Source organism: Mustela nivalis (genome assembly GCF_964662115.1).
Source record: "Mustela nivalis genome assembly, chromosome: 12".
NCBI lineage: Eukaryota > Metazoa > Chordata > Mammalia > Carnivora > Mustelidae > Mustela > Mustela nivalis.
The window spans coordinates 86,703,737-86,721,286 of NC_139031.1; the positions used below are offsets into that span (position 1 = coordinate 86,703,737).

The 17,550-nt window shown below is 41.9% G+C and overlaps 1 protein-coding gene across 1 annotated transcript in view; it reads left to right on the top strand.

Annotated features, from left to right (window-relative positions):
* PRKAR2B (protein kinase cAMP-dependent type II regulatory subunit beta) overlaps positions 1 to 17,550 on the top strand; it is a 90,602-nt gene that overhangs the window by 66,564 nt on the left and 6,488 nt on the right. The window contains exons 4-8 of the mRNA XM_082691964.1: positions 812 to 895; positions 7,646 to 7,752; positions 10,570 to 10,723; positions 15,507 to 15,608; positions 17,222 to 17,296. Of these exons, the coding sequence (XP_082548090.1) occupies positions 812 to 895; positions 7,646 to 7,752; positions 10,570 to 10,723; positions 15,507 to 15,608; positions 17,222 to 17,296 (522 nt within the window). The remainder of the gene's footprint in view (positions 1 to 811; positions 896 to 7,645; positions 7,753 to 10,569; positions 10,724 to 15,506; positions 15,609 to 17,221; positions 17,297 to 17,550) is intronic.

The following is a 17,550-nucleotide window of genomic DNA, read 5'->3' on the forward strand; positions in this document are numbered from 1 at the left end:
CCTCAAATCCACACTCTCTTAGTACGTCACCCCGTGTTGACTCGCTCCCTTCGGAAAACCGCCCTCCGTGGGGATGGTGTCGTATGTAAAAATGTATTTAACATCTAGTGCCCTATATGTGTAAGAATTTACTGGCTTCGAGAGCCTGTCACGTTTCAAAGGAAAGAGCCACCTCCTGAAAGACTGTCGCATTCAGTGGCGGAGTACGGAACAGTATTAGAGAGTATCAGGACAGTATTAAACAGAATGAAGGTTGGGGCACCAGGGTGGCTCAGTGGGCTAAAGCCTCTGCCTTCAGCTCAGGTCAGGATCCCGGGGTCCTGGGATCAAGCCCCACATCGGGCTCTCTGCTCAGCGGGGAGCCTGCTTCCTCCTCTCTCTCTCTCTGCCTACTTGTGATCTCTCTCTGTGTGTGAAATAAATAAAAAAACTTTTAATAAACAAAACAAAACAGAATGAAGACAGTCCTCCAGACCGTCAGCATAGCGGTTGCACCCGGTTGTCCTGTATGTTCCCACCAGCCAGGGGTCTTGCGGTCTTAGTGAATAGGTGATCACAGCCCTTTACAAAATGAACTTGCTAACCCGGGGGAGCACTTGATGGAAAAACTGTCAGGCATGCTGCGGATAAGGCTGCACCTCCGCCCCAGACAAAGCTGCATGACTTTCCCTCACTCAGGGGGCTGAGAGCTCGCGTCTGCTCCCCCAAAGCGGACCTCAGCACTGACAGTTCTTCCCTCCGACGTCCTGCGGGGAAGTTCTATGCCTATCATAAGACAAGTAGACTGATGTGTTTGTTAATTTGGTTTTAGATTATACATCCCAAAACTGATGATCAAAGAAATCGATTGCAAGAGGCTTGCAAGGACATCCTGCTGTTTAAGAACCTCGATCCGGTAAGCGACACCGCAGTGACCAGTGACGTTTTTTTTGTTTCAGCATCACAGAGTGAAAAATGGTGCAGGGTCTTGACAAGCTAATGTCACCCTGGATGATGTAACCCCCTGCCCCACAAGCAGCGCTAAGCTTGGGAGAAGCAGTGTCCTTGCAGCCTGGAGCACACAGGCCGGCCAGCCTGCCCCCTTGTCTGCGGAAGACATTATCTCATCCCTCCAGGTTACAAGTGTAGCCTGAGAAACGGCCCAAATGAAGGGAGGGCAGGACCTCAAGTTCTTTGTACATCCAGCGGGAATATGAAGGGTGGATTGCCGCTCTCTTGGGCTAGTGATAATAATGATATTTTAGTGTATAACTTTTGTATTCTACTTATTTTGAAAAGAACATTTTACTTCACTTTAAAGGTAGAGGGATTTTTTTCCTTTATAAGGATTGTGAAATCTCTTGTTTTTAAAAGGTTCTGGGTGCGTTTTTAGAAACCCCTCTCGGTATGAGTAGGCCTGAGGTTCACATTTTGCCCTGTACTCAGACCTGAATGTTCTCTTTCTTCATCTCATGTTGTGCTTCTTCATTGCTGTGTGGTCATTCGGGTTGCCATGTCCTGCTGCCATGACCCAAATGTGGAAACGGAGTCAACTTTTATAGGTTACCCCAACTTTTAAAAAATATATATATTTAAAAAAAAATTTTTTTTTTTTTTGAGAGAGTATGAGGGAGCATGAGCAAGAAGTAGGGCCAGAGGGAGAGGGAGAGGAAGAAGCAGGCTCCCCATTGAGCAAGGAGCCCAATGCGGGGCTCCATCCCAGTACCCAAGCTAAAGGCAGATGCTTAACCAACTGAGCCAGCCAGGCGTCCCAATACCTGTATTTTAAAGGCCAGTTCATGGCCAGGGGAGAAAGAAAAAACCAGTTCACGAAATTACGAAATTCATGAATTATCATTATTAAATATTTTGTAGGGCAAGATGCTAATATATTTACATAGTTGCTTCCAATAGATGTTTTTTTTAAAAAAATGTGAGCTCAAGCTGTCTTGATTTATTTGCCCTACTATCCCCAATCCTTCTGATGCAAAATATAGATGAGTAAAACTTTATTTTTCTCAATAAATTACCACCTGGAACAAAAAACAAACAACCCCCCCCCCCCAGGAATGGCAGATTGAAGATTTTAGGTTAAGCTCATGTTTTAAACAGTCTTCTAGTTTTTCATGATATACTTTTTTTTTTTTTTTTTTTACAATAACCCAGATGCATTTAAAGTGAATTACATATTCAACTCTGATCACCTGCTTATACAACAGCTTTCATTCAGTTCAATGCCCTGACTGATCATTGTGCTCCAGAGCCCATGTAAGCCTTTTTAGGGACGCTGCAGAAATACTGAGACATGGCTTTTGTCTTCTTGGAACATATGATTTGATGAGGGATTCAGAAGCAGTTTGGTACCTCACCAGCGCTGTGATGGAGTCAGGACACTGTGTGAGGAGAGGGTCTCTCAGCCCCACATGGGGATTTGGGAAGCTGGGGAGGCTGCCTGAGCTGAGCCTCAGAAAGTGAGTAGGAAGGAGGTCGCCGATGGAAGGAAAGGGAAGGGAGTGTTTGCACAGGAGCCTGCGTCAGCAGACGCAATGGCGAGTGCTTAGGTACATGTGTGTCGTGTCCCCCAGGACTCTTCTTGAGTGCCCCCTGTAATGTCAGCCACATACTGTAGGCAGCGGAAAGTCACCATGGAAACATTTTAAGCAGAGAAAGTAACAATCAAATGTGTCTGAGGTCACTGTTATGGCAGCTTGGAGAGTAGAAAGGCGGGAACTGGGCTTAGGGAAGGGAATAAGAGGATGGGTTTCATAAGATATTCAGGGTTAGCAGAAGTTGGCACTTTTTAGGGACCAAATGATTGACCTGATGGAAAGGGTTTAGGATGACTCCCACTGTCTTGCTGGGAATGAACATGAGCTGGTATCTTTTTCTGAAGTGGGAGAATTTGGAGGAGGAAGGGCACGCAGTAACTACGGACTAAAAGGAAGAATGATCTTGGCCTTTGACCTACTGTCTCACCTGAACTCCCTGAAGTCATTGTTTAGCTTGGAAGTCTTGCTCCTCCTGGGCCTCTGGACGTTTTTCCTGGGAGGGCTGTATATTCATATGTTGGGCACAGCATTTATAATTATTAATCTCTTTGAAGATATCCTTTTCATGAATATTTAATGCTCGACTCAGTAGGCCATTTTTCTTCTGAAATATTTCTAATTTGAGGCAAATGGAAATAATTTTCCTATGCTCTGTGATAGGTTCTTTGGTTAATGGAGAGTAAATTGTTATTTTTGAAGTTAGAGAACTTTCATCGAGCTTGAATTTGCTTTCTGTAGAATAAGATGTGGATTTCCTACTGTAGTTGTCAGTCACTGGGATAAGCCTCTGCCTATTAAATATTTCCTAAGTTCTTTTCACTCTGTGCATAATTATGGGGAAATTGCATTTTGATTGATTAGAACTGACACATGTCACAGTGACAAGTTCTAGAAGAAATGATTGTTCTGTATTTTACCAGGAATTACTTTTTTATATATCCATGTATGAATTCCTAAGCTTTATAATGTTTTAAAATGCAGCTAAATACCAAGGCAACAAAAAAATTTATTAGAGCACTGGATTTCATTTTTTCCCCCTCCATTTGACATTTAGAGAAAGAGCTAATCAATAAAGCTGATATTTTCTCTCCATCTGGACTAAATATAAATAGTAAGAGCTACAAAATATTAGTAAACCATTTAATCAAACCATAATTTTGATAGGTGACCATATGCTGCCTGGTTGATGAACTCATTTGGATAAAATGGTCCCTGTGGGGCCAATTAGCAGCACATCCAGACAGCACTGCTTGTTGGCCACACTGGCTTCATCTTCCACAGAGGCTCCTGTTTCGTACGTAGGTGTCACAGCTCACGCAGGGACCCAGGGAGGGGACGAAAACCCCTTCCTGCAGGACCCAGCCCCATCATTCCTCCAGAAGCTTCGTTAGCCCCGTGAAGATGTATGTTCTCGGTTCCAATGGAGGGCTTGGGTTTTTAATGACAAGTTCTAAGTCTGTGTGCATATACAATTTATAAAAATCCAAAAAGATCAAAAGAGTAGTCAGGGAGAAGAGTAGTCAGGGAGAGTAGTCTGGGAGAACTACAGGGGAAGTAGTCCCCTCGCAACCCAGCTTCCCAGGAGCCATGTGCTCTGAGCATTTCCATGGGTATTTCTCCAGGGTTATGCCCTGTACAGAGCAGTATGTTGTTTTTTTTTTATTTCATCGGCAGCAAACTCTCCACAGTGTCCTGCCCTGTTCTTTTTACTTGACAATATATCTTATTTGTAGAGGTTCTGTATTTTTTAAAAAATTATTTGTATCAAAAAAATTACTTGTTTCAATATGATTTTATAAAAGCTTAAATTGGTAGCATTTACGTATTTCAAAGCTAAACCAGGAAAACACATTAATATTTTGCTGTTGTCTTTTTTATTAAACTTGTATAGATAGCCAAGGAGGGCCCACATTGTCAAAATAATATTGCAAAAGAAGAGCAAAGTGGAGGGACTCACACTTGCAGTTTCAAAACTTTTACTACAGGGACACCTGGGTGGCTCAGTCTTTTAAGCACCTGACTCCTGGTTTTAGCTCCGGTCACGATCTCAGAGTCATGAGATCGAGCCCCACTCGGGCTCCACACTCAATGGGGAGTCTGCTTGAAATTCTCTCTCTGACTCTGCCTCTCTCCCCTTTTCTCTCTAAAATAAATAAATAAATCTTAAAAACAAAACAAAACAACAACTTCACCTGTACCACAGAACTCCAAGAATAAAAACAATGTGTTATTGGCCTGGGTATACACATCGAACAGTTGAATAGAATTGAGAGTCTAGAAACAAACCTGTACATTTGATTTATACATTTGATTTGAAGACCATTTGATTTTTGATGAGAGTGCCAAAACCATTCATTGGGGAAAGAAGAATCCCTTCCAAAAATGGTGCTGGGACCATTGGATATCCACACACAAAGGAACCAAGTTGGACCCCCTCCTTTATACTTTACAAAAAAATTAACTCAGAATGGATCCAGAACCTAAATATAAGCTCCCAAACTGTAAAAACTCCTAGAAGAAAACACAAGGGTTTGGGACACCTGGGTGGCTCAGTGGGTTAAGGCCTCTGCCTTCAGCTCGGGTCATGATCCCACGGTCCTGGAATCAAGCCCCACATCGGGCTCTCTGCTCAGCAGGGAGCCTACCTCCCCCTCCCTCTCTGCCTGCCTCTCTGTTTACTTGTGATTTCTGTCTGTCAAATAAATAAATAAAATCTTAAAAAAAAAAAGAAAACACAAGGATTCATCTTCATGACCTTGGATTTAGCAGTGGATTCCAAAAATAGGAATATGAAAAGAAAAGAAAGAAACTGGGCTTCATAAAAAATAAAAAAATTTGTGCATCAAAGGACATTATTGAAAAAAATGGAAGACATTCTACAAAATGGGAGAAAATAATTACAGATCATCTATATATATAAAGGCCTAGTAGCCAAAATATATAAAGAACTCTTACAGCTCAACAACAAAATAACAACCCTACTTAAAATTAGGCAAAATACTTGAATAGACATTCTCCAAAAAAGATATACAAACGACCAATAAACACATGAAAAGATTCTCAGCATGGCTAGTCATGAGGGAAATGCCAATCCTGAAACCATGATGAAATACCAGCCCAGTGCTCCTAGGTGTGTGTCTATAGACCATTTTTTTAAGAAGGGAAAATAACAAGTTGGCGAGGATGTGGAGAAGTTAGAACTTCATTGCGGGTGGGAGAGAAAATGGTTTACAGACTGTGGAATATGGTTTGGCAGTTGCTCAAAAGGTTAAACCTAGAATTACCATAGGACTCGGTAGTTCCACTCCTCAGTATAACCCAGAAGAATGGATGTAAATATTCAGACAAATCCTTGAATATGACTGTTCCATAGCTGCACTATTCACAGTGGGTGTGGGGGGGTGTCTTTGAATGGTTCCTGTATTTGTTCTAAGGAAAGAAAGGTTTCTTCACCTTTTAGTTTATCCTCACTAGCTGGTTTACCCTTAAGCCTTGTCAATCCAAGTGTCCATTGGCAGGTGAATGGGTAAACGAAGTGTGGTATATTTACAGCAGAATACTATTCATCTATAAAAAGGAATAAAATAGGATTATCCAGAACAAGGATGAACCTTGAAAACCTTATGCTGAGTGAAATAAGGCAGAAGGAAAAGGTCACACTGTATGATTGCATTGTAGGAAATACCAGATTAGGGGGATCATAGAGACAGAAAACAGTGGGTGTTGCCGGGGGGGGGGGGGGGAGAAGAGCAAAGTGACAGCGTAGTGGGCACAGGCCTACTTTTTGGAGTGATGAAGATGTTTAGAAACTAAGAAGTGGTGATTGCACAAGTTTGTGGCCACTGAATTGTTCACTTAACCATGGTTGATTTTATGAGAAACTTAACCTCACAAAAAAAAAAAAAAATCATGTATATAAAATTCATCTGAGCATTTAATGTCAATATTTAGTGTCAATATAAAGTGACATTAATGTCACTTTAAGGAGGCATTTAAATCAACAGTTTACAAAATCAGTTACTGTGGCACCTCCACAAAATCCCTGGGTTCCACAAAACCCAGTTTGAGAAACATTGAGCTCTTTTGTCTCGGGGGGCGGGGGTGTCTTTGAATGGTTCCTGTATTTGTTCTAAGGAAAGGTTTCTTCACCTTTTAGTTTATCCTCACTAGCTGGTTTACCCTTAAGCCTTGTCAATCACACTTGAGCAGAATAATAATTTTATGTAGTGTAAGTAGTTGTTGAAGAATAGGTTTGATGCTTTTTTTTTTTTTTAATTTTATTTATTTATTTGAAAGATGGAGATCACAAGTAGGCAGAGAGGCAGGCAGAGAGAGAGAGAGAGGGAAGCAGGCTTCCCGCGGAGCAGGGAGCCCGATGCGGGGCTCGATCCCAGGACCCTGAGATCATGACCTGAGCCAAAGGCAGCAGCCCAAACCACTGAGCCACCCAGGCGCCCCAGGTTTGACGCTTCTGACTTTCATTTTAATAAATCTGTCCTAGGGAGGTAAATGGTTGCTTCTTGAAGAGAACTAGCGGGATGAGGAACCATGATCACAAATCTCCCGTTGTCATTTTGGGGTTTGCCTTTCATCTTGTTTTTCAGTTCTGTTGTTTTGTTTTTAGTGCTAAACCAAACAGGATTGGAGTCAGAATTTGAATTCACTAAGTGTTTAGGTAATCTCTACATAAATTCTAGTGATGACTAAACATAAGGAAGTTTTAAGAACAGATAATCTTTAAAAGACATTTGCAGTCATTCTTTGTGAATCTGGTCATTTTAATTGCCAAGATTCTATTTCATTTATACGTTGTGGTTCGCAGGTTCATTTTTCAATATATCAAAGTAGTGGTTGTTGCACTGAAATATTCTGAAATAAGCTAATTATAATTTCATTGAGGTACCGAATATGAAAGGAAGGCAATGTATAGTCATCTCATTTGTTAGGTGGTACGAACAACTGTGCTGTGTGTGTGTGTTTTTGACAAGATTTCATGGCAGTGGTGATATTTCTGTGTCTTCGAGTTGGGTCACAGAAATATAAAGCCGGTTATGGTTAGTTAAGTGAACATACTGTAGACAAACGTAAGAATTGTATCTTTTCTTTTGAAAAAATAGGAGCAGATGTCTCAAGTATTAGATGCCATGTTTGAAAAACTGGTCAAAGAAGGGGAACATGTAATTGATCAAGGAGATGATGGTGACAACTTCTACGTGATCGATAGGTAAGTTTTGTGTAACCTCCCTGCTGAAATGTAATGAACCTTCCGTATAAAACCTCAGTGGTTCTAGTAACGACTGGCAAATTAATATTTCATAGTTGCTATTACCTCTTTATTCTTTATTCTTGGAAGCCTGCTGTGAATGAGTGTGGTGCAACTACATTAGATCACATAAAAAGGCCTCGTTCATAGAAGAACGGGTGATTTGGGTCAGTTAAATCTATAAATCTCAGGCATTTACTGTGAGCCGCCTCTTTATTAACTTTGTCTTGAGAGGAGGCCTGTTACACTTAGAAGGGACAACATCTGGGGTGCTGAGTCACATAATTCAATCTGTTCTTTTTTTATTAACAATAAAGTAAAACATGCACATGGTGGAGAGGGTAGTTTATGTTCTTTCCAGAAATTGTGTATGCATTCTTGAGCATTAAAAACCTTGTCGAAAAGTTATCTTAAAACATTGCAGAGAAGGGCATCTGGGTGGCTCAGTTGGTTGAGCGACTGCATTTCAGCTCAGGTCATGATCCCAGAGTCCCAGGATCAAGTCCCACATCAGGCTCCCAACTCCATGGGGAATCTGCTTCTCTCTCTGACCCTCCCCCTTCTCATACTCTATCTCTCATTCTCTTTCTCAAATGAATAAAATCTTTAAAAAAAAAAAAAAGTGCAGAGAGATTATCATATTAAATGGGGGAGACGGGCATTCATATTGAAAATGTAATTTTGGAAAAAAAAAAAAAAAGAAAATGTAATTTTGGAAAGTTGTGCTTTACTTCGCTAAAGAAACAGCATGCTTCAAGCGGTCGTTAGATAGGAGCCCTAAACTATGAGGGGGGAGTGGTCTGAACAGAGGCTATGTTTCTCCACCCTGGTAAAGTGGTGCTGAAGTGTCGGCATCCCCGGCCCCTCCTGGTCTGGGGGCCACGCACGTCCTCTCCCAGCGTGGCCGAATTCATTGGGGACATTGCTTCTCCGGACTGAGTTGTACTCAGTGCAGAGCCTTGCGGAAAATCCCACCCCGCCTGCGCAGCCTGTGTCTTGACTTGGCTCTGGGGTTGGCATGTCCCTGACCCCAGCAGTGATGCACGCCCTCCGCAGGCAGGTTCTCACCGATTCCTCCGTTCCCTCCTCTGGATGCCGTGGTGACCTGGAGAACCATTGGCAAGGGCTGGGGTGAGCTCTCTGATTTTAGAACACACCCAGTTATTCCATAGGTAAATTTAAATTCTTGATTTTTGTATCCTTAACCGCTTTCATCAGTGACGCGCCTCAAGTTCACTCAGCTGTTACGCTGTATTTAACTTTGGGGGTATAGATGGGAAACCCAAATACGACAAGAACTCCCTCACGTTTCCCTGGTCAGTTAGATCCTCATCACCCATTTGACAGGCGAAAGGTCCCAGGCATGCAGAAGTGACAGGAGTCGGTGAAGGTCCGCCAGCCCGGCATCCGGGTCCGTTGGTCCTCGTTTGTGGTCTTCCTGTGGCTCTGCTCTGCCCGATGCCTCACATCAAGGAAGAAATGTGTGTGAGAAGGTGGTAGGGGCGTTAGATGGTGAGCTGGCAGCTGCCCTCGGGGCTCATTTTACTTCTCATCAGCACGTTTGTCATGTAGTTTATTCTGTTCAAAGTAGAAAATGCATAAAATGGTTTTAGTGCCAAAGTGTAAATAGTGTTACTAGAAGAATTAGTCTATACTTGAAAAATAGTCATGAAACCGCTTCTAGAAGGTGTCCTTGAAAAGCCTTTCTAACCGCGAACATCAGACTCGTTATTCTCCTCCTCGTTAATGTTTGTGTAGTGCCTTGTGCTTTTTGCTTTTGTTGTATCTTTACCACTCATAATCCTTTCCTAATCTTAAAAGCTCTCCCTTTTTTGTCTTTGTGAGAGAGGCTTAGCCCACAGAATAAAGCCAAAGAATTTCTGCTGGCTGTCCTCTCAGGTGTTTCAGCAAGCCTCAAAGCCATGTACTCTGGCAAAGCGCAGTGTGTGGGAAGACAGTTGTCCAAGGAAGAAATTAGTGCCATAGACACAGGGTCCGTGATACATGGAGGACAGTGCTGGGCACACGGAGTGCTGCCTGCCTAGAAGCCGAACCCAAATAAAAGATAAGCACAGAATAAAAAGACCTATAGAAAGACCAGGATCAGATATTGAGTCTGAATTTCTACCACTTTTTGCTTTGGCTTAGGGGTCAGTCTGCGGTAAAGCCCCAGATGATGTGTAAAGGGCCAGAGTACACTCTTCAGGCTTTGAGGCCCTGGGGTCCCAGCCACTCAATTCTGCGCGTGCAGATCAGCTGTCAGGAAGGCGCAGGCGAACCCATGTGTTTGTGTCCTAGGAACACTTTACTGCGGAAGGCAGACTGTGGGTCCCTGGGCCGTGCTTCGCTGGCCCCTTCCTTAAATGATACAAGAGCCTTGTATTTGCTGTACAGTAGGACCGACCAAATTGTTAGAGCTGTGTTCTTTTAAAAAAAAAAAAAAAAGTTATTTTCTTCTGATTACAAAAGTAATACATGTTCTCTTTAGACACAAAACTCCTGACGTATCCTTCACGTTTGTAACGCTCGGAGATACTGCAGTCGGCTTTTTCAGAAGAATGTCTGTGCCTATTCTGTACAGTTGGCTCTTATTTTTTTATCACTTATTATTATAAACTTTTATTTGGTCTCATTTTTCCCTGGCAGGCACATGTCCGGTCAGAAGAGAAAGGGAATCTGGAAAGGAGATTTCGTCGAACATGGCTCTTCTCTGAAATGATGATTTTCAGGAGATTTGACTTGAGTTACTTTTACCTCTTGTTTTTCATCTGCCAACAGAGGCACATTTGACATCTACGTGAAATGCGACGGTGTCGGAAGGTGTGTGGGCAACTACGACAACCGCGGGAGCTTCGGTGAACTGGCCTTAATGTACAATACGCCCAGAGCGGCCACAATCACTGCTACCTCTCCTGGTGCTCTGTGGGGTTTGGTGAGTGGAACCTGTATTTGACCTGAGTGTTACTTGTGAAATCATTATGACAGAAGCCAGGCAGGTAGAGTCTTCTGGTTCTAAAAGGTGGATGTCTTTGTGATCCTCATCGGTCATTTTGAGGGTATTTATTAAGCACCTACTGGATGCTGTACTTCTCAGTGCTGGGTGAAATCTTCATGTTCTTTTCCCAGTGAAGTCAGGAGCTTAACCTACTGGGCCAGATCCGAACTGCTGCTCTTTTACCCACCCTTAGAAACCAGCCACCCAGACCAGTGAGCAAGGCCTCTGGGGCTGTTTTGTCAGGTAGCTTTCTTGTGGTTTGGTTGGATCTGCGCTTCCCCAGGTGTGGTCCCCTGACAGGGAGCATCTGTATCACTGGGGCACTTTGCTAGAAATGCTTACTGATTCAGGTCCATGAATCAGAGGCTCTGGAGGTGGGATGCGGTGATCTGTGCTTGAGCAAGCCCACCACGAGACTCAGACGCATGCTGGAGTTTGAGAAGCCCCTGTAAGAAGGTTCCCTGGACATGCTTTAAAATTGGAACAAGTTTGGGGCACCTGGGTGGCTCAGTGGGTTAAAGCCTCTGCCTTCGGCTCAGGGGCAGGTCATGATCCCAGGATCCTGGGATCGAGCCCCACATTGGGCTCTCTGCTCAGCGGGGAGCCTGCTTCCTCCTCTCTCTCTCTTTGACTGCCTCTCTACCCACTTGTGATCTCTGTCTGTCAAATAAATAAATAAAATCTTAAAAAAAAAATAAATTGGAACAAGTTTGCATTGAAAAGCAGCTGGGTAGCATCCAAATTCTGGAAGCCCACGTTTCTCACCCAAATGCACATCAGAATTACTTGAAGGCAGGCAGGGCAAGGGGAGGGGATATTTAAGAAAAAAAAAATCCTCTTGCTGAGGATCCACCGAGACCAGTATAATCAGACTGCAGGGGTGGGAGCTGGGCTTTTAAAATAAGTTTGTTAATGGTGGTATTTCTACAAGACTTAAAAGTTGGTTTAAAGACCTTTGTTGGGGGGGGGATACCTTTGGGAGAGGTGGGAGGAGGATACTTTCCATACCCAATACCAGGGTTCAGACTGGCCGGTTCTGGAAGCCTGTCTTTAAGCTGGAGCTTCTCAGACTCCGAGCTACTTACGGGTCACGTGGGAGCATAGTTTGCAGCTCCTGATTCACAGGATCTGCGATGAGGCCTGTGGTCCTCCTGCATTTCTCATGAGCTCCCAGGAGACCCCAGTGTCGCTGTGCCCAGAGCACACTTCAAGCAATGCTGATTTTTAGGGCATGTTTGCAATGTTTGTATTTCCTTTCAAATTGTTGAAAATGGCCCTCTCTCTGGTTTCGAGTGTGTATTTTATTTTATTAGATTAGTTCCCTCAATAATCATTTTGTGGAAGGAGAAGAGGTTGAGAGCATAGAAGGTCTCTTTGCAGTCTGGGTCCAAGAACCATCTGTAGCTTTGCAGAAGTAACCTGTCACTCCGTGTGGACTCAGCCCTTGAACTCTGAAGTCGAGTCAGCTGATACAAAATCTCTTGCTCAGAGAAACCATACATACTCTGCGTTTCTTCTTATTAGAATTAGGCGGTTACTGTTGCTGTGATGAGTCTCTCTGACTCATTTTGATTTGAGCACCCAAAGCCAGCAAAGTAGAAACCACAGACTGGACCAGGCTAGGTCCATAGGACATGTTTGCCAGGTATCAGAGTGGTTGGCTCCATCTAGAGTCGGCCATCACCTGTTAAGGAAGGTATCTGCTGAAGGTTCAGTCCTTGGGTTGAGGTTGCCAGCCAGATTCAGAGGGTCTGGAAGCCCCCTGCACACCCTTGGAGCAACATCACTCGTAGCGGGCTGGCCCCTCCGAGTCCTAATTTGCAGCCCCGGTAGAAACCTTAAGCTGGGTACCAAGGCCCAGCATTCCCAGTGTGTACGATACTTAAGCCGTCAAGAAGGATTAAGCATTTTCAGAGATTTTACTTATCTCTCCACGTTATTCAGGTGGGCAGTTTATGATGATTACCTTAGGATATGTGCCTAAGTGCAGGAACTTTTCTAAAAATTAGAATTAGCCTGTCACTTAATCCTTCAAATACGTTTTTTAAGAGCCACTTACTGAACTTTTCAGGAAGAGTTGAGTAGGAAAGATGTTTTCCTTTAAGACCCGCAGATTGGAGTTCTGCCCTATAAATGCAGGTAGAAACATAAGCAGATCCTGAGAGAAAAGCCCTTAGTTAGACTAGCCTAAGTTTGTAAATAGTACTTGGTCACTGTGAGCCCTAGGGGATTAACTGACACACGTGACCCTGCCAGTGATTCAGGAAGGCGATTATTGAAGTGACTAGGATGAAAACATTTGAAATGGGACTTTGTGGATTTTAATTATATGTCACAGTGGGTGTGAAGAAGTGGGCCACTAACAAAATTTTCATGGGACCAAATACCTCATTGTGGTTAATTTTTAATCCCTAAACTATTTCTCATCTGCTCTGTTTTGCAATAAACTCTGTCCATAAAAGGGGGTTGCAGCTGGTTCCCAAACCTGATTATGTATCAGAATCACTTGGGGTATGACCTATAGGTTAGTGAGCCCTACACGCAGACGTTGTTCGAGTCATTCAAGTCTTCATACCGCAGTGATTCTGATGCAGACCCGAGCTTGGAAATTATTTCAATAGTTTTAGTAATTATCTTGCACATTTTTCTATTTTAAAAAAGTTGATTAGGATTACAACTCCAAATTATTGCCCTTGTCAAATTATAATAAACTAAATTGTGGAACAGGATATTTCCTTTCCTGGAGACTTACATCCACAATGGTGTTTTCCTCCATCCTGCCAATTCGGTTAAATTCATCCTCACTGTGTCAGCATAGTAATTTAATAATTAATGAACATATCGCAGTTTTACAGGATATTAAAATGGCATAATTGTATATTGGTGTGTGTGTGACAAACCAACATAATTCTGGGGGCTCTTGACTAAGAACCATTATAAATAATGTTTTGTAGGGAGTTTTTCAAAATAAAGTTTGTAGGAAAACAATTTTTTGAGCTGTTATCTTTAAAATTTTTCCTAGTTTCCTAATTGAATTCTGTATCTTTGAGGTTAAGTAGTATAAACAGGAAAGTTTGAGAACCCTGAGAATGGTAAACACTGGCATTTGACTCTGATATTCAAGAAAGTTGTAGTTCTCTGTGCACATTTTTTAAAAAAGAAAAACTCTGACATTATGTGGATGTGACAACCTAGCATACATAATTTTTTCAAGATCTCATAATTGCTTTATGATTAAAAAAATTTCTAATAACGTGGGGCGCCTAGGTGGCTCAGTAGGTTAAGCAGCTGCCTTCAGCTCAGGTCATGATCTCGGGGTCCTGGGATCGAGCCCCACATCCGGCTCTCTCCTTGGCGGGGAACCTGCTTCCCTTCCTGTCTCTCTGCCTGCCTTTCTGCCTACTTGTGATCTCTGTCAAATAAATAAATAAAAAATCTTAAAAAAAAAATTTCTAATAGTGTTTTCATGCATTTTTTTTCTACAACCCACATGAAGATTTCCATTCAGAAAGATCACAACCAGTATATTTACCAGTATATTACTGTATTTACTTATGTATGTCTTTGTATAGAACTGAATTAAATTAAATAACTGAACAACACTTAACTATAAGGTGTGCATGCTGAGATTTTCTATACGTTATTTTTTATAAAAATGCTGGTCATGGGTGAAGGAGGTCAGAAAGTACAAACTTCCAGTTATAAAATAAATAAGACCTGGGAATGTCTTGTCCACCATGGCCACTGCAGTCTGCAGGCTATATCTGTTGCTAAGAGTATAGATCTTAAAAGTTCTCACCGCTAGAAAAGGGAATTTGTAACTATGTATGGTGATGATGTTAACCAGACTTATTGTGATCATTTCTCAATATATGTGAGTATCAAATCATTATATTGTACATTCTAAATTAATTTAATATTATAGGTCCATTATAAGTCAGCTTTAAAAAAAAAGGGGGGTGGTCATGTTCCACGGCTTGATTTTGGACATCCAAGGGCTGTCATCCACAGTAGAGAACTTGTGTTCTTCTGTTTGAACTCAGAGACGATGAGTGCTGAGGTCGCTTCATGGGGCTGAGGGTGGAGGAGATGGGGAGATGGTGGTCAAAGGTTGGAAACTTCCAGTTACAAGGTGAATGAGTTCTGGGGATTGAATGAACAGCATGGTAATTATGGTTAACACTGTATTGTACCTTTGAAAGTTGCAAAGGGAGTCTCAGATGTTCTCATTACAATAAAGAAAGGGTAATTATGTGAGGTAATACCAGTATTAACCAGCCCTATTGTGGTAATCATTTCATAATATATAAGTGTATCAAAGCAAAGGGTTGAATACCTTGAACTCTTACACAATGTTACAGATCAGTTCTATGTCAGTAAAGCTGGAGGAAAACAAAGACAGAGCAGGTGCCTTTTTTTCTAATGGTGCAGTAGCACCACCTTGTGGATTTATTACCATTACATGTTGGCCAGTTCTGTTCTGAATAAAAGGAAACTTTCCTTTTTCAGAAAAAGGAAAGTAATATTTTATATAGGTCTATATTTTATGCCTGAAGAAATTAAACAGTCTGAAAAAATATAATAACATTAACCTTTTATTTGAGAATCTTCAGTTATTGCTTGTTTTTTATTGGGACTAAAATGAGACTATCTCTTCAAACTTTTTTTCCTAATAAAATCTGCCTCTTAACTGTCTTTGTATCTGCTATTTTGCCTTTAGGACAGGGTAACCTTCAGGAGAATAATTGTAAAAAATAATGCCAAAAAGAGAAAAATGTATGAAAGCTTTATCGAGTCATTGCCATTCCTTAAATCATTGGAAGTAAGTACATGTTTATGCTTTTGTTTTATTTTGCTTTAAAAGTTTGTTTTGTGTGGAACATTTAGTTCTGTAGGAAAGTTTCTTTGAATATTTTTATTTGAAAAGATTAAACGATGGTGTTTGTCTAACATAGTATTTCTTATACTACCTGTAGCTGCAGATGTTTTGTTTTGCTTTGTTTTACAAGTAACAGACTCATGTGAGTGTCTAGAACAGATTTATATGTGATCTTTATCTAAAAGAAGACTTCAGAGGTATTTACCAAAAGAATACAAATATACTAATTCAAAGGGATACACATGTCACAATGTTTATAGCAGCATTATTTATCATAACCAAATTATGGGAACAGCCCATGTGCCCATCGACTGATGAATGGATAAAGAAGAGGTGGTATATGTGTGCATGTAAACATACACACAATGGAATATTACTCAACCATAAAAAAGAATGAAATCTTGCCATTTATGACATGGGTGGAGCTGGGGAGTATAATGCTGAGTGAAATAAGTCAGTCAGAGAAAGACAGAACCTTTGATTTTACTCATGTGTAATTGAAGAAGCAAAACAGATGAGCCCAGGGAAGATAGAGGCAAACCAAGAAACAGACTCAACTCGAGAGAACACACTGATGGTCACGGGGCGGGGGGAGATGGGGATGAAGGAGAGCACCTACAGGGAGCACTGGGGTCGAATCCCTATATCCACCACCTGAAAACTAATATAAGACTGTATGTTAACTGACTGGGATTTAAATAAAAACTTAGAAAAAAGAAAAGCAAACTTGAAGTAATGGCAGAAATGTGGGCAGGGGCGCTAGTTACGCCTTCACAGGGAGAGCTTCTCGAAGGAGTCTTTTCCTTCCCAGTCAACCTTGCTGTTTACCCCCCTTCCCCTTTCTTCTTCAGATTGGCCTTCCAGGGTCTCTTCTGTTTTTAGGCTACGCTTACTCACCTGGCGAACTTGTCAAATGCCCTGGCTTTAAACACTGCTTATACATTATCTCCTAAAATGGCCATCGCCGGGCAAGGTCCCTCTGTCGAATGGCCAACGCGTTTATCCAACTGCATAATTGACATTAGTGCTCACGAGTCTAATCGATGTCTCGAACCTAGCGTGTTCCCTATCTCCTTCTGCCGTGCCTTCCCCGCCTTCCTGCGTCCTGGCCACGAGCCTTGGAATTAGCACTGACTCATCTCCTGAAATTTCCCTCTGTTGGGTTGTTGGTACATGCCTGGTAAAGTTTTTGGCCACGTTACAGAATGCATAAGAGGCACACTGATTGTGTCTCGTGGGATCTCTTTTAAAAATGAAAGATTAGGGGCTGGAAATCCACATGCCTTCAGAGTTAGGCAGGTAAGGCACAGGAGCAGAGGAAGCCAGAGTGGGACGGAGGCTGGGCTCGGGCTCCAGCTCCAGAACGTTGCTGAACCACAGCCCATTGTTGGCCGCGCACCATCAATGTGGCCTGGGTATTTCTGAGGCAGTTAATACAACACATACACAGACAAACCTGTTCTATTTGGCCTCGAGACTACCGATTTTAACGTTCTGAAATAGAAGTTTAGTCTGTTTAATTTAGTCCATTTAATCATGTGTTTTTTCCATTGAAGGTTTCTGAACGCCTGAAAGTGGTAGATGTGATAGGCACCAAAGTATACAACGACGGAGAACAGATTATTGCTCAGGTATAGTGCCTTTTAGGTAATTCCGCTTAGGGTTTTATTCCAAAAGCCTCTTTCACAAGGCCGATCTTGATGAATTTTTCATATGTGTCTATAATCAGCATATAGTGGTGGATTAAATGAATATCACTTCCACCAAAAGACCTGTTGAAAGTGGTTTAATTTACAGCCATTAAGTTATTTGAATATTTTTATTTATATAATTAACTCCTGATGAATATGTATTAAATCATCAGATGGATTTCTGGATAATTGGC